Source organism: Myotis daubentonii, chromosome 6 (genome assembly GCF_963259705.1).
Source record: "Myotis daubentonii chromosome 6, mMyoDau2.1, whole genome shotgun sequence".
Lineage (NCBI taxonomy): Eukaryota > Metazoa > Chordata > Mammalia > Chiroptera > Vespertilionidae > Myotis > Myotis daubentonii.
Genome location: NC_081845.1, coordinates 17,252,634 through 17,278,576, shown reverse-complemented (window position 1 = coordinate 17,278,576; position 25,943 = coordinate 17,252,634). Strand labels below are relative to the sequence as shown.

The 25,943-nt window shown below is 42.1% G+C and overlaps 1 protein-coding gene across 7 annotated transcripts in view; it reads right to left on the bottom strand.

The window, feature by feature from the left end:
• The window catches only part of NCOA7 (nuclear receptor coactivator 7), a 113,220-nt gene that overhangs the window by 6,133 nt on the left and 81,144 nt on the right, over positions 1 to 25,943 (bottom strand). For 5 of the 7 annotated variants that reach the window (XM_059700256.1, XM_059700258.1, XM_059700254.1 and 2 more), the window contains 5 exons: positions 23,714 to 24,753; positions 22,672 to 22,840; positions 7,986 to 8,133; positions 3,481 to 3,606; positions 1,385 to 1,537 (listed from right to left, as the gene is read on the bottom strand). In XM_059700256.1, coding sequence (XP_059556239.1) covers positions 1,385 to 1,537; positions 3,481 to 3,606; positions 7,986 to 8,133; positions 22,672 to 22,840; positions 23,714 to 24,753 — 1,636 coding nt within the window. Of the gene's footprint in view, positions 1 to 1,384; positions 1,538 to 3,480; positions 3,607 to 5,032; positions 5,418 to 7,985; positions 8,134 to 22,671; positions 22,841 to 23,713; positions 24,754 to 25,943 lie in introns of those variants that run through there. The other 2 variants (XM_059700257.1, XM_059700259.1) reach the window with 2 other exon arrangements.

The following is a 25,943-nucleotide window of genomic DNA, read 5'->3' as shown; positions in this document are numbered from 1 at the left end:
CTTCATCAGCACTTGCCCCAGGCAGCCAAGACATTCCCCAACAAGTGTGTTATCTTATGTGAGGATTTATGTCTGTAGTCTAAAGCCATCTAGCCTTATCACATCTAAAACACTGCACCCAACCTCTCAAACATTTCACTAAATCCCTAAGTAATTCTACTTTAAACCTCTGTTTTTACTATTTTAATTTTTGACTTGACTCTACCCACTATTCAGCTGAATCATGGTTAAGTATATTAACCAGGAAACAACAATAGTAACAATGATAACATCTAAACTCCTCCCCAGAACTCCTAAGCTGCAATAGTCACAGGAACAAACCCAATTGAGAAAGAATGCCCCTCAATACCCCATTTCTCTGTTAATTTTCCCCAAGGCAAACTATAACAGTAAAGATCTATTTCCTCTAAAATGATCACAATTGTATGGCTTCACAGCAAGCTCTTCAATGCTTAATAGTGTCCCACATGTAATAGGCATTCATTATACATTTTCTGAATGAATGAATGAATGAATGAATGAATGAATGGCTGTTGAGCAAAACCTGCTTCAATACCAGAAAGAGAAAAGAATAGCATCTATATCTTAAAAAATGTAAAGGAATTTCTTCTTGGTATACAAAACACACAAAACAGAAATAAAGAAAGAACAGACTTGAAAGAGACCTTCCTTTTGTGAAGCAGGAGCCTGACTGGGTGGTAGATAAAAGATTCCAGCAAAGATTCTACTTGCATGCCAAGCTGACTGAGGTGAGGAGTACCAGTAAGTAGATGGGGAAATATCTAGATTTCACCAGTGCCTCCAAGACCGACCACCACAGAGGTAAAAGTGCACTGAGCCACAGCAGAGCATCTCCCTGCTGTTTCATAACAATTGGGCCCTTCCAGTACAACACACCACGACTTTGTGACTTTGTTTAGCTCTCCATCTCAGCAACCATACAGGCAAGGTTTGTGGGTACTACTTCAGCCACCTGAAAAAGTCCTGGTAAGGCACTAGAATTTCTTTCTGCAGTTACCACCAAATCCAGACTTGACTTTCTCCAACTTCTCCAGCTTGAGGTTGTAGAATATCATTAGAGTTTTCTACTGTATGGTAAGTACAGGTCAAAAACTCCTCAGAATGTGACTGTATTTGGAGATATGCTCCATTTTCTTTGTTAGGGATGCATTTTTGAAGTGTGACATGATAAGTGGGATTTACTCCAAAACACTCCAGCAAAGAAAAAACCAATAAAGAAAAGGCAGATGAAGCTTATGTGGCAAAATCCTGCTAACTTGTGGGATCTGGGTGATGGGAGTTCCTGGTACTCATCTCTACCGTTGTGTAGCTTTGAAAATCTTTATTTAAAAAAAATGTTTTCTAAGAGAGAAAGAAGCCTCACCTGATTATCCATGTCTTTGATAACCAGCAGGACAGGACTGTCTAGCGATGCTGATTTCCGATAGAGAGTTTTCAAGCTGGTCCCGTGCTCCAATGTGCTATATGCGAGTCTCCATGGATACCCTTGTACCCTGGCTGGAAGGCGTCGGGCCAGCTACGAATCCAAAGATGGACATGTAAATAGACAATTCACCCACAAACTACTCATGAGCTTGAGACACAGAGGACATGCCTGTGGATCAAACTTAAAATTACACTGATTTACATACTGTTCCCCTTTACTCTGGGCAATTATTTGCCACTATAAACCAAGGGAGAAAAGGGGAAGTTACTCGTTGGTGGTGTTGACCTTGGCAGGACTGTGCTTCCCCGAGCACAGTATAACTCTCAGGGGCCTGACTGTGGGGTCACTATGCCATTATACACTGGGGGGTAGAGCACCTACCTAGCTTGATAGCGAAGCATGAATTATTAGACATATGCTCTCTGTTTTACTCTTCAACCTGGCTTTCATCAGTTCATGTTTCTCTAATTGTTCTACTAGTAAACCCTCGCAGGCTCAGAGCTGCTACTGACAACTGCAGTTTCCCACAGAAGTGACAAGAAACCTGTTTTATGCTGGCAGTCAGATGTAGTCTGTCCTCAATCCATCGGAATCTTTCACTACACTAACATTTCACTTCAGCCTGATGGCCATGAACACCAATAGTGCATCTCTCCTCAAAAATACTAACGGAGGAGACTGCCGAAGTCTTCAGAATGCTGCATATCATCCCCGTATCAGAACAAACCCCATTTCTGCAACTGCTTGGTCAAATCTCTTGGCTTTCCTGGGCCTTTGCAGACTCATTTGTAAATTGAGGGAGTTACACTTAATGATTCAGTAAGGTCTCTGAGACTCAGGTCTATGCTGCCTGATGGGGGAAGTGGAAGAGGTTCCTGGCTCAAGGTCAAATGCAAGCACATTATATAGCATTTCATTAAAAGGAAGTAACATTTTCAGAAAGCATCAAGTAAAACTACAGAAAAAGGAAAACTTTTCCTAGGTGTAGGTAGTTTTCATAAAGCAAATGAAATATATTTGCTAAATGGTTTTTATTGAGCCGATAAATTAAAAACAAACACTGGAACTCTGCAGTAATCACTGGGATAAATTTGGGTCCTAAGTGTGTTAGTTTAGAACACTTTAAGTATTGGTTTGAGCCGTAGCCGGTTTTGCTCAGTGGATAGACCAGCCATGGGCAAACTACGGCCCGTGGGCCGGATCCGGCCCGTTTGAAATGAAAAAAAAGACCATACCCTTTTATGTAATGATGTTTACTTTGAATTTATATTAGTTCACACAAACACTCCATCCATGCTTTTGTTCCGGCCCTCTGGTCCAGTTTAAGAACCCATTGTGGCCCTCGAGTCAAAAAGTTTGCCCACTGCTGGGATACACCGTTGGCCTGCGGACTGAGGGGGTCCCAGGTTCAATTCCGGTCAGGGGCATGTACCTCGGTTGCGGGCACATCTCCAGTGGGGAGTGTGCAGGAGGCAGCTGATCAATGTTTCTCTCTCATCGATGTTTCTAACTCTCCGTCTCTCTCCCTTCCTCTCTGTAAAAAATCAATAAAATATATTAAAAAATATATATATTGGTTTGAGGCCCTGCCCAGATAGCTCAGTTGTTTAGAGTGTTGTCCCACTACACCAAGGTTGTGGGCTCATTCCTGGTCAGGGTATATGAAGAATCAACCACTAAATGCATAAATAAGTGAAACAACAAATCAAAATCTCACTCTCTCTTTTTTTCTCCCCTTCCCGTCTCTCTCTCAAATCAATTAAAAATTGTTTTGAAAATAAGAAATGGCATTTTGTTCAGGTTTGAGAGAGGGCTGTAGTGTCTGGCCAAGACCACACACTCCTGAGAAGGCAGCAGGGAAGGCTGCCATAACCTTTCGGAAGCAGAGAAAGGGACTCTGGCCTGGGTTAAGCTGCTGGTCTTCATCGAAAGCCTGGCTCATCCCTCACCTGGAAGGAGAGCAATGTGCTCAGGGTGGGGAAATGCTTCTTAAGGCTGGAAGCCCCCCATCCTCAGCCCCCAGGGAGGACCACCTGCTCGATGTGCATGTTCTCCAGGAGCGCGCTGTGGGGCTGCAGAATCGGCAGGGCTGTCTCGTCATCGTCTTCATAGTAGCTGCACGTGCTCTTCCTGCGCTTTGCCTCCTCGACAGTGATGATCTGAAATGCAGAAGACAAGTAAGTTAAAACAAAACAAAAAACAGAAAAACCCTGATGTCTTCTTTACCTTAGTCAGCTAAAATCAACCTCAGGTACACAATATCCCGCAACATGTGGGGTTTTAGCAGCAGGACAGAAATTGAACTGGGACTTTGGGAAATGGTTAATTTTTCAATTTCAGAACAAATGCAGAATTTAACATGATACAGCTGAGGCACTTAATATGTACAAATTAAAGTTGCAAGTTTTCCCTTTGATTATTGCTGTCGACTGCTCAGTCCTGGAACAAGAATTATGTGTAACTCCACAAGCAACTTATGCCCTTGAACTGCCCCTAGTTATTCCCCTTTGACTTGCATCTAAATTTGAATTAAGGGACCAATCAGAGATCATTCTATGAGTAAGTCTTCTATAAATAGGGACATTGGGAAGATAAGATACTTCATTAAAATTAAGACTCCTACTAATGTTTTCTCTTAAGATTGTGCACATAACAACCAACCCTGATAAAAATGACAAATGGTAACAGCTACCAGAGTAACAATCCAAAGAAACACAAATTTAGTCTAAAAGACAATTAGGTTATGATTCTTTGTGTACAGTTCAGGAGCTAAAAAAGTAGTCTCTCCTTCAAAAGTGAGAAAGGTGATGCACACAACATTATTCCATTATAACTATGTTTATGAACTACCAAAATCAAGTTCACCTTAAGATGGTTTTTTTTTTCCCCCTCCTAAAGTCTGGATAAATCACTGAATTATTTTTAAATTAAAGACACATATAAAGTGACTAATTCACTACCAAAATCAAGTTCACCTTAAGATGTTTTTTTTTTCCCCCTCCTAAAGTCTGGATAAATCACTTAATTATTTTTAAATTAAAGACACATATAAAGTGACTAATTCACTAAAATTCCTGCATATCAGTATTAATGACTTTTGCATTATAGAGAAAAACATTTAAGTTATACATAATAAAAGTTGTCAGACAACACACTACTTGATTTCCAAAATGCACAGTCATGGATATAAAGCACCTGCCATTGCCTGAGCCAGATTTACAGGTAAGGAAATTAGCTTACACAGGCTACCATCTTCTCAAGGGGAAATTCTTAAAGGAAACACTATCAAAGAATCACAAACCCAGCATCTTCAATGCATTACATGAAGCACGTATTTTTTTTGTGAACTCTACATTTAACGTGGGTTCAAAATGAAGCTGTGGAAAGCAAAAATCAAATATGAACACTTTTACTCCAAAGAGAGGGGCAAACCACACCGTACCCATCTTTAAAACCAATAAAATACCTGCTGGGGTTGAAATGCCTGCACAATCCTTTCTAATCAAGGAAGCATTTCAAAACACAGCGTGGCAGACCTCTGAGGATTCACAGGCACCTCATTCGCTCTCGGGGACTCCAACGTACCTTCACAAAAGGTTCTTGGTTAGGTCTGGCACAATAGAAAATCTGAATGTCCAAGGGCAATCTTCGGACCCTCATCCTGAGGGTGAGAACTGCCTGCTTGCTTTCTAAGGAGGAACAGCCTTTTTCTCTGCCTGCTTTCACACCACGGTTCCCTGTAACCACGCTGAGCTACAACTGTTTTTGCAGTATCTCGTTTCCTGCATGGTTGGGTTTCTGTTTCCCTTAGGAGAGGGTTCAACATTTCTACAGGAACACACCCAAATTAGGATTGAGAACAAACACACACTTCCTGTCAGGCAGAGCTGGGAGGCTGTAAAATGACACTTTCACCTTTGAAACGGTGGTTTCCTAACGGTGGTACAACAAACCGCACTGTTTTCTTCTTTTTTCTTTTTCTTCTTATACGCGTTTTCCTAACCGTCCTTTGGCTAAGCCAGCTTTCCTGACCCCGCCTTCCCGGGCTTTTTTCAGCACCTTCTCTAAAGCTAAACCTCCATGTTCAACTTTACGTAATTTCCCTGACATCAGCTGGAATCTCAGGGGAAGGATGAAAGGGAGCCTTTACCCCAGCGAGCGAGGCTCACTGTACTTAGAACAATGGCATTTCACTTCAGTTCCGTGTGTGTTAAGTGTGCGCAACTTAAAAGAGTGGGAAAACATCTGCTTCATGTGAGGCTGGGGAACATGTCACTTTAGATTCATTTTTTTTCAGAACAGCTGGTGAAGTAATTTTCAAAAAGGCAAAACTTTTTACTTTTTAGGATATTAATCTTTTTTTAAACGTTTTCAATTTATTGGGGTGACATTGTTTAATAAAAGTACATAGTTTCAAGAGGACAGTTCTATAATACACCCTCTGTATATGGCCTTGGGTGTTTACCACACATTTAGGATATTAATCTTAATGACTAAGAAGCATGACGAGACGTGCTCTACTCCTCAGATCTGAGGTCAGGGGCGTGGAAAGAAATGCAGAAAACCCTGGCTCGGTTTTCAGTGATCTTTCTGTGCCTGTTCCAGATCCCAAACGGCCTTTTGGTCCTGCTGAGGGGATGGGCATAGCTCATCCTGGGGTCAGATCCACTAAGGACTCTGGCAGGTACCTGTGATCAGTCCCAGGCTCGCCAGGACTTAGCCTCAGTGCAAGAGCCTAGGCACAATCTGGGGCAGAAGCACTGGGATTCTGTGCCAGGGAGACGGCATTCCTTTAAGTTCCTGGCACTTCATGACAGTTAACATTGACTGAGCGCTTTCTACCTGCTGGCGAGTGCCAGGTGCTTTGTCAGGCACAGTCTCCTGTGGGTGAGGAGACAGCAGAGAGACGTTTACAAATACATGAATGCCATTCCATGTGATATGAATGCTAACAGCAGCTCCAAGGAGGCTGGAGCCACCCAGAGAGTTCGGAGAGGAGAGGTGGGGTACGGGGAGATGTCCAGGTAAAGGGCACAGCAGGAACACAGAGCTGTGTTCTGTGTTCACTACGGCTCGAGACTAGAGAGCAAGGGAAGTAGAGAGCAGGCTGGGGAGGGGGCAGAAATGGAGAAAATAAGAATCTTGACGCCTTGAAGGGACTTGGAACGAATCGGGTAGCATTTCTAAAAACTGGCTGTTCTTCAAAATCATCCAGGAGCTTTTAGAAACACAGATTCCAACATTCCTCCCCCATACCCACTGAATTACTGTCTCTAGTGATGAGGGTCTAGGATTCAGTTAAAAAAAAAATAATGTGCCAAGTGGTGGTTTGGAAGATTGGCCAGGAGGGTAACGATTGCTACAGGCAACAGAGAGCCATTGAGTGCTTTCAGCATGTGCGTATAGACCACGTTTGGGATCACTTGCTTGATCGCTTATTTGGGTCTTCAAGCCTCAAGGGTTGTTCATCTCGTCTACTGAACATCTGTCAGCCAGAGAGCTCTCCAAAATGCATATCTGTGTATACTTCTCCAGGCTCAAAACAGCTCAATGCCTTCCTACTGCCCTTAGGAAAATAACCAAACTCCTACCCTTGGTACATAGATCCTTTGTGATCTGCCCTCGCTTACTTCTCCAGCTTCATTTCCTGCTATTCCCTCAGCTTTGCACTCTATGCTCCAGCCACACTGAATTTTTGTTAGTTCACCAAATGCTCTTTCTTTCTCCCCTGGGTCACTCCTTTGAACAGACCTTTCTCTCTGGCCAGACCATGTTCCATATCCAGGTCCCGCCACAACTGCCTGTATTCCCACTTCTGATCTCAGTTCAGATCACTTCTTCTGGGCAGCTTTCTCTGCTCCCCTAGCTCCTTCCAGCCTGCTGTAGAGCTTGGCACTTCATCTACAATGACAATTATCTTGTCATAATGTAATGATTTATCTATACTCCTTAATGCTAACTTCTACTTATCTCACCCGCTGTGCCCCTAACAGGGGAAAGGTTTGGAAAGTGCTCAAAAAAAATTATGAAGGGCTTTTCAAGCCACATTAAGGAGCTTGAATTTCAACCTGTATGTAAAAGGGACGCAGAACTTTTTTATAGGAAAAGTGAAATGACCCAGTAGTGGTGGTGATGATGGGGTCTTTCTGTATAACTAGCTTCAAGCAGGAATAAGGTTATATCCCACTGTAACTTCAAAGCTGCACAGGGAACTTCACTTCTTATAAGCCAAGAAGCTCTTGGAATCTGGACACAAGAACATTCTGACTGAATACTGTAGTTCAAGGACCATGACAGTCTCAGGGGTGAGCAAACTTTTTGACCCGAGGGCCACAATGGGTTCTTAAACTGGACCGGAGGGCCGAACAAAAGCATGGATGGAGTGTTTGTGTGAACTAATATAAATTCAAAGTAAACATCATTACATAAAAGGGTACGGTCTTTTTTTTTTTTAGTTTTATTCATTTCAAACGGGCCGGATCCTGCCCGCGGGCCGTAGTTTGCCCACGGCTGGTCTAGCTCCTACTTGAGTGCTCACCTCCCAGCTCTTGGTGGTCGGCTCACTGAAGAAGTTGTCGATCATATTCAGTTCTTCCTTTTCCACCACCACAAAGCCTTGCTCTTTGGCATCCTTCCCATAGACGTCAGGAGACCACTGAACAAAGAATGTGTACAAGTGATCCACCCTGAAAAACATGTTCATCATAGGAATTAACACCAAATCCACTTTCCTGGCAGGCACTGGTAGCGACTTTGGCACATACAACCATCTTGTTCCTGCTTGGCAAAGCCACTTTGCTAATTGGGAAATTTCTCACTGTGAAGATTATCTCTATTAGTGCATTCCAAACTCAGAAAATAAATCAACAAATGAAAGCAGAAGTCCACAGACGTGGAGCAACTCTTTCAATCTGAGGAAAAGATCAAGCGATAGATACAGAGGCAGAGCTGCCTCGAATAGACTGTCAAACTATAGCAGGAAGGCCAGGGAGTGTGGGGGGGCAGGAGGGGGGGGGGTAAGAGATCAACCGAAGGATTTGTATGCATGCATATAAGCATAACCAATGGACATAAGACACTGGGGGGTAGGGGAGGCCAGGGGATTGTCAAGGGCGGGGGAAAAAAGGAGACATATGTAATACCCTTTGTAAGACTTTAAGCAATAAAAGAATTAAAAAAAAAAAAAGATAACCAGAAAAAAAAAAGACTAAAAAACACAATGAAATATATCAATGTTTTCCTCACTGGGTCTTCATTTATTGTACACCTGTATTTATTGGGGAAAAATTAGTCTGAAGCTTAAGATGGGAACCAAGATAAACACGCTAACGGGTCTTTTTGTAGAGTGAAGCACTATTATAATTTTAATGAAACAGCTTTAATAACTACAGAGTGAATAATACTAGATATTGTTTAATATTAGCAACAGAGCTAATTATATGGACATGGAAATGTCACTTACTTCCAATTTCTCTGTTCTCATATACAGATTTAACATCTGAAGGTTTTGAAGCATCTCTCCAGGCTTCATCAATAGAAAGATGGCTGGTTTCCAAGCAGAGAATGAGAGCTCTCAGTCCCAGCACCTGCAATAGTGTGTGTGTGTGTGTGTGTGTGTGTGTGTGTGTGTGTGTGTCAGGGGTGTATGTCAATTTTGGTATAAAACATTCTTGCTTGCATATGCCATTCTATTAGAAATATCTCAACCTGAGTAGGAACCTGGGGTGACCAGGTCAGTGGGCTTCTCCCAAGCCTCTCCTCTGGGTTCTGCTAGGTTTGTCCCTGGAGTGAGTGGCTGCTTCTGCAGCAGTCAGGGACAGCCCTTTAAACGGAGTAAGCCCTGGGCTTCTTAGACTTACCACAGGAGCAAGTCTCTAGAAAGGAGGGAAAAGGCATTCTCAAAATATCAGAGTCATAAACATTTAAAAAAATATATATATATTTTATTGATTTCAGAGAGGAAAGAGGAGGGAGAGAGAAACATCAATGATGAGAGAGACTCATCCATCAGCTGCCTCCAGCACGCCCCCTACTGGGGACCAAGCCCTCAATCCAGGCACGTGCCCTGACCGGGAATCAAACTGTGACCTCCTGGTTCATAGGTCGAAGCTCAACCACTGAGCCATGCCAGCTGGGCCATAAACATTTTTAATATTAAACAGAGAAGCAACCTTATAGTTTTTATCAATGCTGATGAAATATACCTACTACCTAAAAAGAAAAGATGTGATTCCCTGACTCAGGGACCTTCCATTGCACAATAACTCTAAGAGGCAAGTGTTACTATGCCCAGTTTAAAGATTAAAACACTGAGGTTCAATAGACTTAATAATGTGCCCAAACTCCCCATCCCTGAAAATGTCCCAGCCAATCTAAGCTAACTGGCTCTTCTTTTATGAATGCTGACCTCCAAGGGGGACAAGTACATTTCTGTACCTGTCCAGTCAGATGTCTCACAGTATGGGCAACTACTTCTTTGGCTTTAGTTTTATTAATGAAGCATAAGTACTAATAGTGAGAAGCCCTGGGTGGCCCTTAGGGCTGCTTACTTCCTGTTCCTCCTCCTACACCTTCATCAACAGGCTCACAGCACTGCTAGCTCTGTGCTCTGTTCCTGGAGACAGCACTGTGGGGCAGCCGCCTCACCTCAGGCATGTGCCTGGGGATTGTTCTCCACTGGCTGTGACAGGGAGGGCAGCAGCCCTGAAAGGCCTCCCTCTTCTCTCAGTTGGCGGGTTCTACCTTACAGCCAACAGTCATCCTGGCCTTGGAGGCCTCAGGTAATATGAGATGAGAGACCTTAAAAATATGTTCTGCAATGGGGCACCCCAAGGGGAAAGGTGTGAATCACACCCTGGTTTCCCTCAATGATAGTCTTGCTCAGAACATCCCCTCATTCTCTTATGCAGAGAGGGCCCTCATACCAAGCTTCTGATGGAAAAGCAGGAGGAATGGGGAATTGGCGAGGCCTGTTCCACAGGAGAAAATTAGAGTTCATTTGGGACCAAATTGCTTACTTAATTCTTAGGCCCCAGGAAACCAAATGGAAGAATCAATGTCCCTCTCCCCAGCTCCCCTTTTGCTCAATTCTCCATTCTTTGTTTGTTATTTTTACTAATTAATTGGGGAGGAGAGGAAAAGGATATGATGTCATCATTTTTCTTTCCAGATTAGAGGAGAAACTTACTGAAGTTTATTTAACCTAATTCTTGGAATGGCTCTTTTTGGCTCACTGGGTTTTCCTGGTGATTAGTTCCCAGAACTCACGCCTCCCCACTGGAAACAGGCTTAAGTTCTGAAAATTCCCCTCCTGGCCCTCTGCCACCACCTCCCCCACTCCTTCCCTCAAGACTCTATCAGTTAGCCTCTCACCATGACCCCCATCCCTCCTCTTTCCCCAGCCATTGGCCCCTCCCGGGTGCACATCCTTCCAGGACAATCTTTCCATCTGCCCCTCGCTGCTGTCCCCTAGCGGCGCGCCACTGAGCCTTCCATGGCACCTGCCCTTCCAAACACCTGCCCACAGAGAGAGAAACACTCATCTTTCTAACTCCCCCCTTTCCATGGAGATTGCTGGATTTGCTGATTCATGCTTAGGGAATCCACTATAAATCAAAGGCTGCTAACCTTGGCTAGGAAAAACCCTCCCTCCAGCTCTCTTCCTTGGCTACTCCACACAGCTATTCCAGACCTCTGCTTTCTCAGGCTCTCACCCTCAACCTCGTACCCGCCTCCCTCTCTGAGCACAGCTCCCTTCACTATACCATCCTCATGATGCCCTCCCCTCCGCTGTCCCTCTTAGCGATCTTTCCCCGCAGAAAAATGAACTCCTCTCCAGCTTTAACCCGCCCCTCTGTATTTTCGACAGGCCCCCTCCCTGGTGAATTTCCTCCATGTCTCCCACCTCACCTCTCTGTCCTCTCCATTCCTTTATCTCCTTCATCTTTATCCACAAACCTGCTTGCATTCCCCCATCCTAAAAATATAAAAGCCTCTAAATTTTGTTTTTCTCTAAAGCTCCCTTCCCATAACTCATCTTTCCTTTAGAGTTCATTATTAACATTTGGCTTAGTCTATTTTCCACCTTCTTTTCATTCCTGAATTTTTTTCCATTCTGATTTTATTAACCTTTTTGTATATGCTCTGTGTTAAATCTGCTTCAGATACGGCCTAAAAAGAGGTAAAAAATGTTAAATCTTGTTCCCTCCCTCATTGCTTCAGTGACGCTCCTTTTCTCCAAGTGACCTATTATCAAACCGAACAGTATCTTGGGCATCGTTTGTCTTGACCTGTTGATGGCTTTTTCGAAGCTCACTCAGCGACTCATCCTGTGGTCTCGATGCATCATATTTCTCAGCCTCTGTTAGCCCAGGACACTTCCCCTAATTGCCACTCCACTGGTCATTAAGCTATGGATGTGGTAACAACACGTGAGCAGGAAAATGGGTCAAGAACTGGGTCCTGACAAATGCTAATGTTTAAGGAGGAAGCAGTAGAAGTGGTCCTGGAAGAAAGCCAGGAAGAAATGGCAGAGAATCAGAAGCGATTTTATAAAATGCAAGTCTGATCACTTCACCCAGCTATGCACAATTCTTCTAAGAACTCCCCACAGGTTTATGATAAATGCAAACTCCTTGGTGCTGCCAGAGAGCTTTGTTCTGTGTTAATCCCCAAATGTACTCCTGGTTCCTGCCATATGCTATTATATGTTTGCTCCAACATCCACTCTGGCCCCGATGCCCAAACTGCTTTCTCTTCTCTTCTCTTCTCTTCTCTTCTCTTCTCTTCTCTTCTCTTCTCTTCTCTTCTCTTCTCTTTCTCATCCTCCCTTCCTTTCTTTTCTTTCTTATTTTTTAAAAAATATATTTTTATTGATTTCAGAGAGGAAAGGAGAGGGAGGGAGAGAGAAACATCAATGATGAGAGAGGATCATTAATTGACTGCCTCCTGCACACCCCCTACTGGGGATGGAGCCCACAACCTAGGCATGTGCCCTTGGCTGGAATTGAACCCGGGACCCTTTAGTCCGCAGGCTGATGCTCTATCCACTGAGCCAAACCAGCTGGGGCTTCTTTATTTGTTTTTTAAGAAGAGTGATGACAAAGGTTAAGCCCAGGGGAGAATCATCTTAGGGTAGGGCCCGGTAAGGGGTTATGGTTAAGCCCGGTGTTGACAGAGGACAAGTCAGTTACAGGAAGAAGGGGAAATGGCATTCCACAGCAGGGAACATGTGCAAACAGACATGGCATGTTACAGCAGGGTGATGCTGGAGGAGGTCACCCTGGACACGGCAGAGAGGAAGAAGGGCAATGCAACAGGGCGCTGGCGACTTCTGACAGACAGAAAAGATGGGAAGCTCCAGTCCTCAGGTTGAGGGGCGCAAACAAAACCTCCTTACATAATTCCAGCGACACCCGACCCAAGCCAGTGGGCACCTGGGCTGACTGTGCTGAACAGAACACATCAGAAAGGGCCACATTTATTCTTTCCTTAATGGAGTGGCAGGAGACGAGAAAGAAAAAGCCAGAGGGGCCGGGTCCCTGGGTCACAGCAAGTCCTGGCCCAAGACCAAAGGCTTGGACCTTACCCTGAGACTACTGCTTCCCAAAGTGTGGCCGGGGCGGCTCCCATGACTTCGGCGGATACACAGAGGAACATATTTAGATAGGTACATCTTTATTTAAAGAGCACCAGCAGTAAATACAGCGAGCATATTGTACTTCTGATTTCACAGATACTACTGCTCAGGAGAAGGCTGAGAAAAAAATGAACGATTTAAATCCCTTAAAGAACAATTTCAGTTGATTTAAAGACAGCTGTGGAGCGAAGCGCAGTACAGACAGCGTGCAGATACGGGGTATCTGTGAGGGAAGAGTGTCAATGCCTGAAGCCTGAGCGGCACTGGGGAGGCGGCAGCCAGGGCTCTAGCAGGGAGGAGGCCTGACCAGATCCATGGTTTAGAAAGATTGCTATGGAGCCACGCAGGGAAGGTCAGGGGACGATAAAACCGACTAGAAACACAGGCTTTGTTGAGAAGGCTGCAACAGTGATCCAGCCCGGAGAGGATCAAGGCCAGAGGGCAGGCGTGCAGGGGACACGGTGGAGACGCTTGCCGTACACACTCCTCCGGGCACAGAATTAGTTCGAACCCATCCAGCGACAGTTACTAAGCACACGACACCTGGAACTCAGGCTTTGTGCACATTTCCCGTCAAATTATAAATTAATTCAGGCTGAATCAGATTTCTTCCTAAACTCAAAGGTCTTTATCATCAACACAGGCTCGTCTCTGGATTCACCCCAAAAGAAACTCCTAATTCAAGTGACAGATCTCTGTTTACCAGAGGAAGCTGCCATCGCTGAAAAAAGAAACGCAAAGAAGGACCTTGGAAGGCAGCAAAGCCCTGCGACTGTGGGAGAGGTCACAGCAGCAGCCACAACTGACTTCAGCTAGTGCCTGGGCAAGTGCATTCCTCCACAGTCACCCCGCGAGGCGGCCACTCCGATGGTCGTTCCCATTTAACAGAGGAAGACACAGGTGCTTCCACAGGTTAACTTGCCCAAGGCCACACGGTATGTTATGTTAGCGGTGAACCTGGCCTCAACCTCAGATCAGCTCATGGTCTCAACCTGCTTCACCATTTCCTTTATGGTGAGTCCCACTGTCCTGGTTTCACTAGGTAAGAAAAGCAGGTCGATGACAAAGCTGCAGGGTTGAGGGATATAAAACCTGGTTTAAAAAAAAAATCTGAGTTGATGCTTGGAACAAAACATTATTCTTCTGTTCATACTTCAGGTGTATGAGCTTAGGTATAATTACAATCTACCTTATCAAACAAGACTATCAATTATGGTAGTATTTAATTTACTGTTGCTTTTTTACTTTTTTTTTTTTAATTCTAGCTGTTAGGTAAAGTTTTTAAAAAAGTACACATTTCTAAGTTAAAGACCTGGATTCCCAAATTGGTTCCACTTGCTACTAGCTGCAGGGCCTGGGACCATTTGGCTGGAGGTAGTGCAGGGCTCTCAGCAGCTGTTCCTTAGAGCGGTTAGTTAACACTAGCCTTGGAGCTGCCCTCCCTCCATTCTTCGGTCTGCTCCTACAGGCATTTAGGCTTGTAGTAACTAATAGCTAATCTCTCTGAGCTCCTGAAAGGAAGATTAAAAAACTTATATAGGCGTCTGAAGCATCAAATGTGTAAGAAGTTCATTCTACTTTCACACAGATCCTTTAGAAAGTCCCTCCCGTGTGGTGATCTAAAACTTGCTACCATACGAACCAACAAACTTGACCAAAATGACTCAGAAAGCAATTCTTGTTTTATCAAAAGTCACTTGATTGGTAAGAAAACAATTGTGGCTGCCTATACAGAGCAAGACATAACCTCCAAACCACCCACCTGATGTAAAAAGTACGAGCAGGAACCATCAATCAATCCATCAGCTATTACAATAAAAACAAAAAACTTCAGAATACACTATGGCACAGAGAATGAGAAATAATGAAACAAGGGCAAAAGAAAGAATACAACCTGGCGAGTGCTGACATATATATGTATGCAGCCCCACTGTTCCCTTGTTTTGTTGATTATAATTAAAGGTAGTTCTATGCATTCCAATCCAAAGCCTCCTCGGGCTCCATCCTGAATACCGACACAGAAGCCCAACACGGGAAAGCACTCTTCACTTACAAAGGTTGTTACTAGCTAACTGCCACCTTTTAAAACCCACCTCCATGGCCTGACCCGAGATCCTTTTATGAAAAAGGTCACTTTCCTCGCCCTGTAAAGTCCCTTCTGAATGCAATATTCTGCAAGTCCAAATGAAACCAATGGTTGGTACTGATGCCCAGGTATAATTTCCATTCTTAAAGGGGCTCAGTGTGCCTATAAAAGGAAGCTTTATTTACACAGAACTAACTAAATATGCTTCTTCATCTGGTTCAACAAAAATAATAGGAAAGTTCTTTGAAAATCACTGATCAAAACCACCAGTTTCAGTTATAAAAAGGCTCACTCAAAAATAAGTAAAAACTAAACCTTTTTATTTAACACCAATGCCAGAGGCCCTTTGGCTGGTAGCCCACAGCTTGGACTCAGCAGCAGATGCATTCATTTTGGACTGAATATTACTTAAAAATTGGGGAGATTTGACACATAATTCATATTTTAGCTTTTTACAATAAAAAGATGGGAAAACCTAGCAACACCAGGCTCACCTTCCCTCATAGCAACAATCGGCTGGAGATAGCACAGAGGTTCCCAGCAGCTGTTCCCCAGAGCCTGTAATTAACACTGGCCACGGAGCTTCCCTCCCTCCAGTCCTTGTCTGGCTCCCGCAGGCATTTAGGCTTTCAAAAGGCACTGTTTCTGCATACTTACTCCCACACGCTGTGTGCGGCACCCATTGGTCCTGCACTAGGAAAGGTCGATGAGCTACTCTCCAAAGTGCTGGCGCTCGCTCCTCCACCAGAAAGCACAGCCACCACAGTGAAGAGCTCACTTATAAAGCGTGATTTTTTCATGAGCTTAGGTCCCTCCAGCCACAGAGTCACTGATTAACTCCAGGCACCTGCCAAGGCTGGTTAGTGAAGTTACGGAAGAGTGGCTGCCTAATGAGGTCCTTCTGGAAGGTAACGATGAATTTCTAGAACTTTAAGTTGATGGGGAAAATGTGAAACGACCAGGAAAAGCATGAAAGAAAGCAGTATCATTTCAAAAATGTTTTAAAGTATTTAATTAAAGAAGAAGTGTGGATATTTACATAAGCAACTAATAATCCTATACCTTATACTGTATCTGTTCAGTAGTTTTCCAAAACTTGTAAGTTATGTTACATACAAGGACAGAAAGATAATTCATTTGCAGTGGTTCTCAACCGTCTGGCCCTTTAAATACAGTTCCTCATGTTGTGACCCAACCATAAAATTATTTTCGTTGCTATTTCATAACTGTGTTGTTGCTGTTATGAATCGTAATGGTAATATCTGATATTCCAGATTAAGGGGTCTTAGGCGACCCCTGTGAAAGGGTTGTTCGACCGCCAAAGGGGTCGCGACCCACAGGTTGAGAACCGCTGCTTTAGGGGTTGCTTTGAAGGCCTTTTTATTTTTTCCTTTTTTTAGTGACATGCCTTACAATATTATTATAAAATTATAGCATGACATAACGTTGTGTGACACTTAAAAATAGTTTTTCAGAATACAGTTTGTATTCTGAGGTATACCAGGTTTGGCTAATTAGGCCTTCGTTGTTCCAGAAAGTATACTGGTTTGGTTTTTTGTGTTTTTTAAAAATATATTTTTATTTATTTCAGAGAGAAAGGGAGTGGGAGAGAGAGAAACATCAATGATAAGAGAGAATCATTAATCGGCTGCCTCCTGCACACTTGCCTACTGGGGATGGAGCCCGCAACCCCGGGCATGTGCCCCGACTGGGAATGGAACCATGACTGCCTGGTATTCATATGTTGATGCTCAACCACTGAGCCACACCCGCTGGACTAGAAAGTGTACTGTTTTAAAGACTACTGAACACTATGGTCTTCTCAGCAACGACAGTCATCAAAGATTTCAACTTAGCCCTGATCCCATTAAAAGTTAGGTGACTTTTGATCAGAAAATTTAGAATTAGCTACGGTTAAAATTTTCATACTAGGAATCTAGACCACTTTGTGATTCCTTTAATTCATTTTTTTTCTCTAAGGATAATATTCTTAAGAGCATTTTGCTTAGTCTTTATGAGGGTCCTTAAGACTCAGATTTCTTCCGATTGCGAAGTCAGTTTCACAGGATAATCAATTTTCTTTTTTATTGTATTTCCCGTTACAAAAGTAATATACAGTATGCTCACTAAATGCAGGCAGATAGAATAATGACAGAGAAAGACACTCTTAACTAAAAGAAATTTATAAAATAGTGTATAAGTATGTATGCTTAATTATTGCATTAATCCATGCATAGAAAAAAAGACCAAGAGGCTACAAAAATAAAAATATAGTTAGCTTTGAGTAACAAAAGTATGAGATTTTAATTTCCCTTTTGCTTTTTTGTATTTTTCTAAATATTATATAAAGTCTATGCATTATTTTAATTATAAGGCTAAGTTATTTAAACATCTTTTTCTATTTGGACTCTAGGCTAATTTATTCATGCATCCATCCAACTAACATTTAAGAGTATATTACACAGTAGACCCTATGCTGTTTCTAGGACACGAATGTCCTAGGACTTGGTCTCTGCCCTCAGAAGGTTAAGGTCCAGTAGGAAAAAGCCACAAGAAGTCCACATTGTCAGAGTGTAGTAAGTGCTATGACATAGGTGGTACAGTAGAGGGACATCTAGCCCAGACTGGGAAAGCTTCTTAGAGGAGACATTTGAACGTGTGCCATTAGGTGAGGTGGGGACAGAGAGAAGTCAGGCATTCCAAGCAAACATCAATAAGTCTGACTCACATTTCTTAACGTCGACACATAGCTAGTTATCCATGGAAAAGCCAACATGGGAGCAAGAGATCCTAGAGATGTTAGATGGATAAAATGAACTAGATGAGGTGACTGACCGATGTGGGGAGATGACTGCGAAGCAAGCTCATGCCCACAATCTGGCCCCGGGGACTGAACGGCTGGCGGTACCAGTTACCATGACGGAGAACACAGGAGGCAGGAGTTCGGGGGCCAGTGGCAGGGACAGAGATGGAAATGAGAAACCCAATTTGGGGCATGATCTGTCTTGTGTTTGTTCCATCTGGGCATGATCCCCAAATTGAAGACTACAAGGTATATATGTGTTTGGAGCACAGTGCAAAGTTCTAAGATAGCTTTAAATAATGGGCATATAAGAAAGAATGAATTAGCTGCAAGCAACTGTGTATATTGAGAAAGAGAGAGGGCCATTTAAAGGGTAACGTTTAATGAGGAAACAGAGGAAGAAAAGACGGCGAAGGGATGTTAGGAGGAAAGAGGATGTCAATTGGGGGATGGTCAATGATGTCCAATGCTACAGAGGGTTCATGTAAAACAAGAACAAAATAATGCCCCTTTGTGTATCACTTTAGGGAGAATGATTAAGAGATTATAACCCACATCCAACGCAGCAGGGTGTTTGAAGGACCTGAGGACTCTATGTTTACAGGCTCCTATATGACTTCATTACAAAGTTAAGTTTGTCATCCATTGATTTAAGCCACGAATCTTTGTAAACTCCATACATTTTCATATTTATGAAACAGAATAGATTTCTCCACAGGCGTTAGTCCACAACATTTCAGAATTTAGAAAATGAGATCGATTGTGACTGTGAGGGAGGGAAAAGCCAGACTTTGACGCCTCCCCCCGCTGCCTCTGTGCCTGTGGGTTGCTCACCAGACAAGTGTAGGTTGGGAGAGGACTGTAATCGCCAGTGTAGGGAGAGATCACTGTAACGTGTGTTGTTTTGGGAAACAAGAATCTACACTGGTAGAGAGGAGAGAGTGCTGGAGTTTAGGAAATAGTATTTGAAAAATGTGCAGTCTACAAAGGTCCTAGACTTGAGTAAAACTCATAAAGTGACCAATCTCAATAAACCTGCAGATTCAGGCAAATCAAGAAAAGGCTAGAAATGTAGGCCAGTGTGCAAAGGGCTGTAAGAGCAAACAAGGGGTTTGAACTTTAATCCTTAAGGTTGAAGGTGTTTTTTGTGGCAATGTGACAAGACCAAAATACCTTTCTACAAGATTTTTGGGGCCATAAGGTAGAAAACAGATTTTAAGTGGAGGAACTAATGAATAGGAAACTGCAGTTTAGGTTTATGGTGCTGTGTTCCAAAGAGTCATGTAAAATAAGGTAACTGGATCTTGTGATACTAGCTTCAGAGAACAAAATTTTGGCCAGATAATTGCTGTAGCACATAAAAGTTCATTCTAATAATGAGACCATGCTAGAACCAGCCTGCAACTAAGTTAAAACATCTACTATCAGAAAAAGGACATTTTAGTCAAGCTCTTTGTTTCCATACAATTTTGAGTAGATCACTCTCCATTCAATTAATAAGCATACATGGGGTGTCACCCATCAAATGTCAGTCACTTCCTCTGCCCATAATCCCTGAAACACACTTAGAAAAATCCAAGGAGATGAGTAAATTTGGGGATGCTGCAAATTTCCATTCCCTCATTAACCAAGAAAATGACTTTGAGTGTATGAAGAATCTCTTTCCTACTCCATTTCAGTGATCTGTCAGCCTAAATAGTGTAATTATCAGCTTCAACTGCCTGCTCACACACACTGCAGGAAGTACTGCTACTGCTCACAAATTGGATCTCAAAAATACAGGGGTTGGCAAAAAGAGGTTTACTGTGTGAATACACAAAACAATGTATTCTTGTATGATTTATTATTGTACAACTGTAAACCTACTTTTGCAGTGTATATACAATATGTGTATTACCCCTATGTATATACACTATGGACAGCACCTTTCAAAAGGACAGACACTTGTGGGCTCATGGGTGCATTACTCATTTTAATTCTGAAAGCATAAAAAACAAACAAACACCCAACTATTAAAAGTGCTTGGCAACTTCAACTATTCTTGACATGTAAGGAAATATCATGCTTGCTAAAACAATAAATTTAACATATATGATGAGCTTATTCTAAATGTGGGCAGGTACAAAATATAACTATCCTTTATAAATCAAAGGGCTTGCTGATCTTAATTAGAAGGTGATTAGAGGAACATGGCATTTTAGAATTTTTAAGAATTAAATATATACAGGGTATCCCCCCAAAATGTATCCAGATAAAAGCCCTTAAGACAGAGATCCTACATGTTCTCTCTTTCCCTCCCTCCCCCTTCTCCTTCCCCTACTCCTCCTCCTGTTCCTTCTTCTTCTTTCTCTCTCTCTCTCTTCCCCCCGCCAGCTCTAAGGACTCTTCTTTTGCATCTATACCTCATTTTCTGAGCCCATTTCTTCTACAGCTTACTTCTTCTGCCTCTGTGACTTTCTAAATAAACTTTCTCTTACAGTTTGAGTCTTGGCTCTGAATTATTTCTTAGCCAGAACCCAAGTACTGAGGTTGCAGAACCTATGTCCAACACCTGGTGCTGTTTCATAGCCAATAGAGGGGCTTTCTCTGGAGCCAACACTAGGAAGATTCTTCTTCACTCTGCTACTAACACTCCAGTGCATGCAAGGATCCATTAAGGAGGAAGGCAAGTAGAAACACTCAGTTTCAAGTAGCAAGGGAATCCAGAAATCATCACCAGAGTAAGAAAATCACTGCATGCCACTTCTTGGCGCCTTAAGGACTTTGTTGAGTCTAAGTCCTGAAGCATTTCATAAATCAAAAATAAACTTCTTATTTCTTACTGTGTACTTGGGGTTCTGGATGGGAATTAACTCCAGGATTTCTCCATCTTTTCCAGTCTTAAATTACAATGTGGCTTCCTTTAGGGTAGGTAGAATTGAAAATGCATAAAGGAGCAATTAAAACACAAATTTCCAAACATCTACACAAAGAACCCATCATTAACACAGTGAGATATAATGCCCCCCAGACAATCTTTGGTTAATTAATAGTTGGTTCAAGACAGAAAACGAAGTGTTGCCAAGTAATTTGCTAGCCAAATAAGTCAAGGACGCGATAAAATACGGTATAACAGAATTTAACAAGTGACCTACTTTAAAAAGCTCACTGAAACCACTTGCATGAAAGGTCGAAGAGAAACACTACTTCAGCATTACAGACTTTTTCCGGGTTAAAGAATGACCGTAGAATTAACTACATGTGTGAGATTGCTCTAATTATTCTAGAAGAGTCCCATTCCTATAATACATTTTCCCAGAGAAAAAGTGACATATGTAATATGTAGTTTTTCTGATAGACCCAGGAACTTCACGTGGCTGAGAGTTTCAGTGCTCTTTTTTTATAGACCTAAAAATCAGGAATTGGTTTAAATCTCTAAGGTACTGTCTAGCTGTGACACTTGATTTTCAAACACTGATTTTAACAGGGCTTCACAGATTTACACTGCTTCTGTTGAAACATTTTAAAATAACAACAAAGGACACATTTTCTTTTTATCTTCACAGTATCCCTGGTTAAAAATTTCAATGAGATACTGTGGGGATTGCAGGCATAGGTAGAGGAGTAGATTATATAAATACAAAACAAATTGTTTAATGTTCACGTTAACGTGGGTTTGTGTCTAAGACAGCAAAAAGATAGTCACAAATTCATTAATTAAAATCCTGTCAATTTTTCCAAGCATTTTAATCCTATTTATTTTCCAGATTAAACTATATTTTATTAAAATGAGGCAATTCCTGATGAGAATTCTCATTCTGAGTACTAATCAGCCCGAAAGTGTACCCTTGCTTGGAAATTAATTTTGCTTTATGAGCAATTCATGCTCAAGGAAGCCTGCCGAGTATATGTGTTCTTGGCAGGTGTGTGCCAAAATGTCTGCCCAGATGATGAGGCTGGATGAATAATTAGGAAAAAGAAATATGTGTGGGTTTAACAATTTTAAAAACCAACTGCAAGGCCTTTATAAAGACATTTTTATTCTACCAGATATACAAAGGGAGAATCGTTTTTTTCTAAAAATAATGTTCCCTATTTTTATTATAAAAATGTGTTCAGTGATGCACCGCTGAAGAATTCCTATGCCACTACCTGCCATCCTGGACTGTGACACAACCAATAACATTTCTTCTTTGGCAATTTATAATGCAAATCTCTCCGAGGTGTGCATTCCCTCGACCCATCCATGCGATCTCATGTCACATTCCTCCAGCTGCCGAGTCATGGATACGCCCTCCACAAGGGCGTATTGCCAAAGCAATCCTCAGTTCCCCAGAATAATGAGCACTTTAAAAGTCACACTTAGGCCTCTCTATGGCACTTATAGGGTGTGGATCTACTCCGTGGAATTCCTCTCTTCTCAACGGAAGAACGCTTCCAATTACCAGCACTCGAGAATAGCTAACTCTTCCTGCATTTAAAATTCCACTGCTTAGAAAGTTATGAAAGTGGTTCAGCATGCAGTTCTATGATGGCCTGTAGCAGAAAGCTATACTCAAATAATATTCTTCTGGAAATTCTAAAATGTTCAAGAGAAATCTCTCATTTAAGAATAAAATGAAGTATTTTAAAATTAAGTTTTTTAAAAAAAAACCCAAATGCAAGATGCAACGAGGATCTAACCGACCAGCAGGTTTTCCACGCTGGCCCACACTCACCGCTCCCGTGGGACAGCGAACCAGTACTCGGGCTGCTTCCTTCGCTTGCCGTACTGCTGGACCATGGCCGCCGTGTGTGTGGCAAAGGATTTCCTCATCGGTTTCCCCACTTTAATGCACAGAAACATGGGTGGAGTCTTGCTTTTCTCTTCTTTCGAAGGAAGTATATCTGAATCACACATGCAAAATATCTTCCTCAATACTGACAACACTGGTGGCAGCAAAACCTTTCAACTTACAAAGAATAGTGTTTAATCCCCTCATAGTGATGGAAAGTCAAAACATATGGCAGAAACATCACACATCATCATCACATTGGGACTAATTAAAGTTTTCAGAACACTAAAGGAGCTTCTTGAGCACGGAAGGAGAAAGCTTTGGACGTGTCAGCTTGGTCTACGTCACATGAGATGCTATGTACTGTGAATAAGCATAAAAACCAACATAATACCAATCAGTGAAGAACTGTGACAAGACACAATACTTTTTAAAAAATATATATATTTTTTTATTGATTTCAGAGAATAGGAGAGGGAGAGAGAGATAGAAACATCAATGATGAGAGAGAACCACTGATTGCCTCCTGCATTGAGATTGAGCCCACAACCTGCAATCCGGGCATGTGCCCTGGATGGGATTCGAACTGTGACTTCCTGGTTCACAGTTGGTTGCTCAAGCACTGAGCCATGCTGGCCAGGCAAAAATACAAGAATGATACCGAGGACCCAGTCATGCCATAATGCAACAGTTTAGAACTATCTTCAAAAATATTTTAAACTCCTTTAGATTTAGAAATTCAATGTCAAGAAGGAAATTTACTTGAAAGATAAAAAAACAAACAACTACTTTTGAAATAGAAATCTGCCCTAAAGTTCCAAATTAGATAGCATATATTGCTAATTTTCCCAAGTATTAATTTATCAGTAAAGATATGCTCTGTTGAGAAAACACTCCTCTCAAATGGTACTACTTGTGCATGTGCTTATGTAAGAAAGGCCGACTATACAACAGAATAGAAAGACAGTAAACAGAAGTGGCTTACCTTCAATAGGTACCTGAATTCTCTTTAACAGCCATAACTGGATTTCAGACTTATTATCCATTTGTGCGCCCTGGCAGCTTTTGTCCTGGGTAGATTCCAAAGAGTTGCCTAGAGACTCTTGACTCAGGTTTTCTTCTGTAGAAGAGCCCAGCTGTAGGGGATGGGGTGCTCTCTCCTTCACCCAGTTTTTATCTGGCTCTTTATTGCCCTCTGTTGGGGGCTCACAGGCCTGGGGAAGAGAACTACTGAGAGTGATGTCTATTCCCCCTGGCTCAATCCTTTTGCCATCACTTAATTCTGCCTTCTGCAAGTTCTCAGGTGACCCTTCTTGGTTCTTACTAAGGTAGTATTCGATGAGTTTAACTTTATCTAGATCTTCATGTATGTTCAATGTGTTTTCCACCTGGCTTTCGGGAGAACCAGATTGCTTGTCCACCTCGGGCATTTTATCTTGTTTTTCACAGGTTTCTAAATCTAGGGCCCCCTTCAGTTCAGCATCACTTTCTGTTCTTGAAAAGCTCAGGGCTGACTGCGCCTGCACGTCCGTGGCAGAACTGATGACCTGTGACTCAGCCTTCCTTTGCTCCTCTGGGTCGAGAGAAAGGCACTCCTTTAAGGTGTCTCTTTTGTCCATTCCACTATCATTTTGGGAAGGCAGTTCATCCAAGTCAACGAAGTCATCTTCTTCTCCTAGAAGGGAATTTTCTTTGGCGACAGACTTAAATTCAGTAGGAGGGTCAGGAGGCTGCTTGCTGACTTGAGTTGCCGTGGTCGATCCCTCGGCTGCCTCCACAGAGGATTCCAGGTTCTTTAGCTGTCCTGACCCAGAGCCGTCTGAGGGCTGCGTGTGTGTGTGTTCTGTTGGTGTCTCCAAAGGCCTTGTGGATTTGGAATCTGCAGTGATGGTTCTCTCTCCACTGTGCGGCCGTTTTTCCTTGCTGAGGGATTTAAACTTACTAAAGGGGTTGATATCCTTTTCCGAAGCCAGGTCTTCCCATTCTCCAGGCCTGTACAGAGGACAAAGATCCTGAGGTAGGTCACTGTTGAGGGAAAAATGGTGGGTGCACATGGAATGTTAAAAGCAAAACAAAAACAAAATGGAGGAAAAGCAAAAACCAAAACAAAACCCAGCTGAAAACCAAAACATAAATAGACCACAACTTAAATATGTTTAAATGATTTCAGAATAAGAAAATGAAATTTAAAAATTAACTTCAAAATGAAACATAAGAAGTGGCAAAACAAAGAACCATGGAAGCTGCATATCCTGCTAGAAGACATGGAGGGTTTTGGAAGTCAATAATGAGCATGGAGATGTCTCCCACCAGGCTCCAAGGATGAAATAATGCTCCTGATTTTCATGAAGGAGAGGAAAGGTTTTAGTACTATGACTAAATGTCCTTAAATATTTAAAACTTTTCCTTCTTATAAAATAGTAAGTAAACCAACTACATTAATTCTGAATGGCTCCTTGAGTAGCTAAACATTTAACCATTCTATAAAGTGAACCCTAATTTTGGGTTTCATGGCTTAGGATCTAACGCTTCCAAACACAGACATCCTTCTGTTCCCAAGGGAACAAGAGGAAGCTTCCACTATTAACGTGAACATATAGTACCTGTTCCATTTTACAACTTACAAATTTATAGAAGAGTAAATAAGCCAAATAAACTCTTACTTATAATACTTAGTTCACATTTCTTAGCTAAGCTTAAACTTCTCAACTCTTTCATTTTATAACCGTTATCATCTTATTTTATGGCAATGGGCAATTGGTTTATCAGCTGAAACTCACTGTCCTGGGCTGCAGTCATTTTATTTTTCCTTCCTATCCAGTTTGAGTTATACAAAAATATTGATTAAACATGTTTTCCAAAATTTAAAATAATTGGTAAAACAAAACACAACCACACATGTTAACCCATGACTGGAAATATCTTGAGTAACCCTACATGTCTCAAGTAGGTTTTCACTCACCTTAGTGTCTACGCTGGGTTAAAAAACAGAGATATACAAACCCTTTCAAAAAATAACATTTTCAGATTTCAGAAATCATTTTATTTTCTAAAAAGGCTAGATCATATTCAGGTAATACTTTATTATTCTGGCTTTGAAATAATTATGACAATAAAACAACAAAGAACCACTAAGTTCTCAAGTTATAAGACTGTCTCCCCAGTTATTTAATAAATCACTTGCATGGAACATCCATGCTTTTTCCAATAGAAAA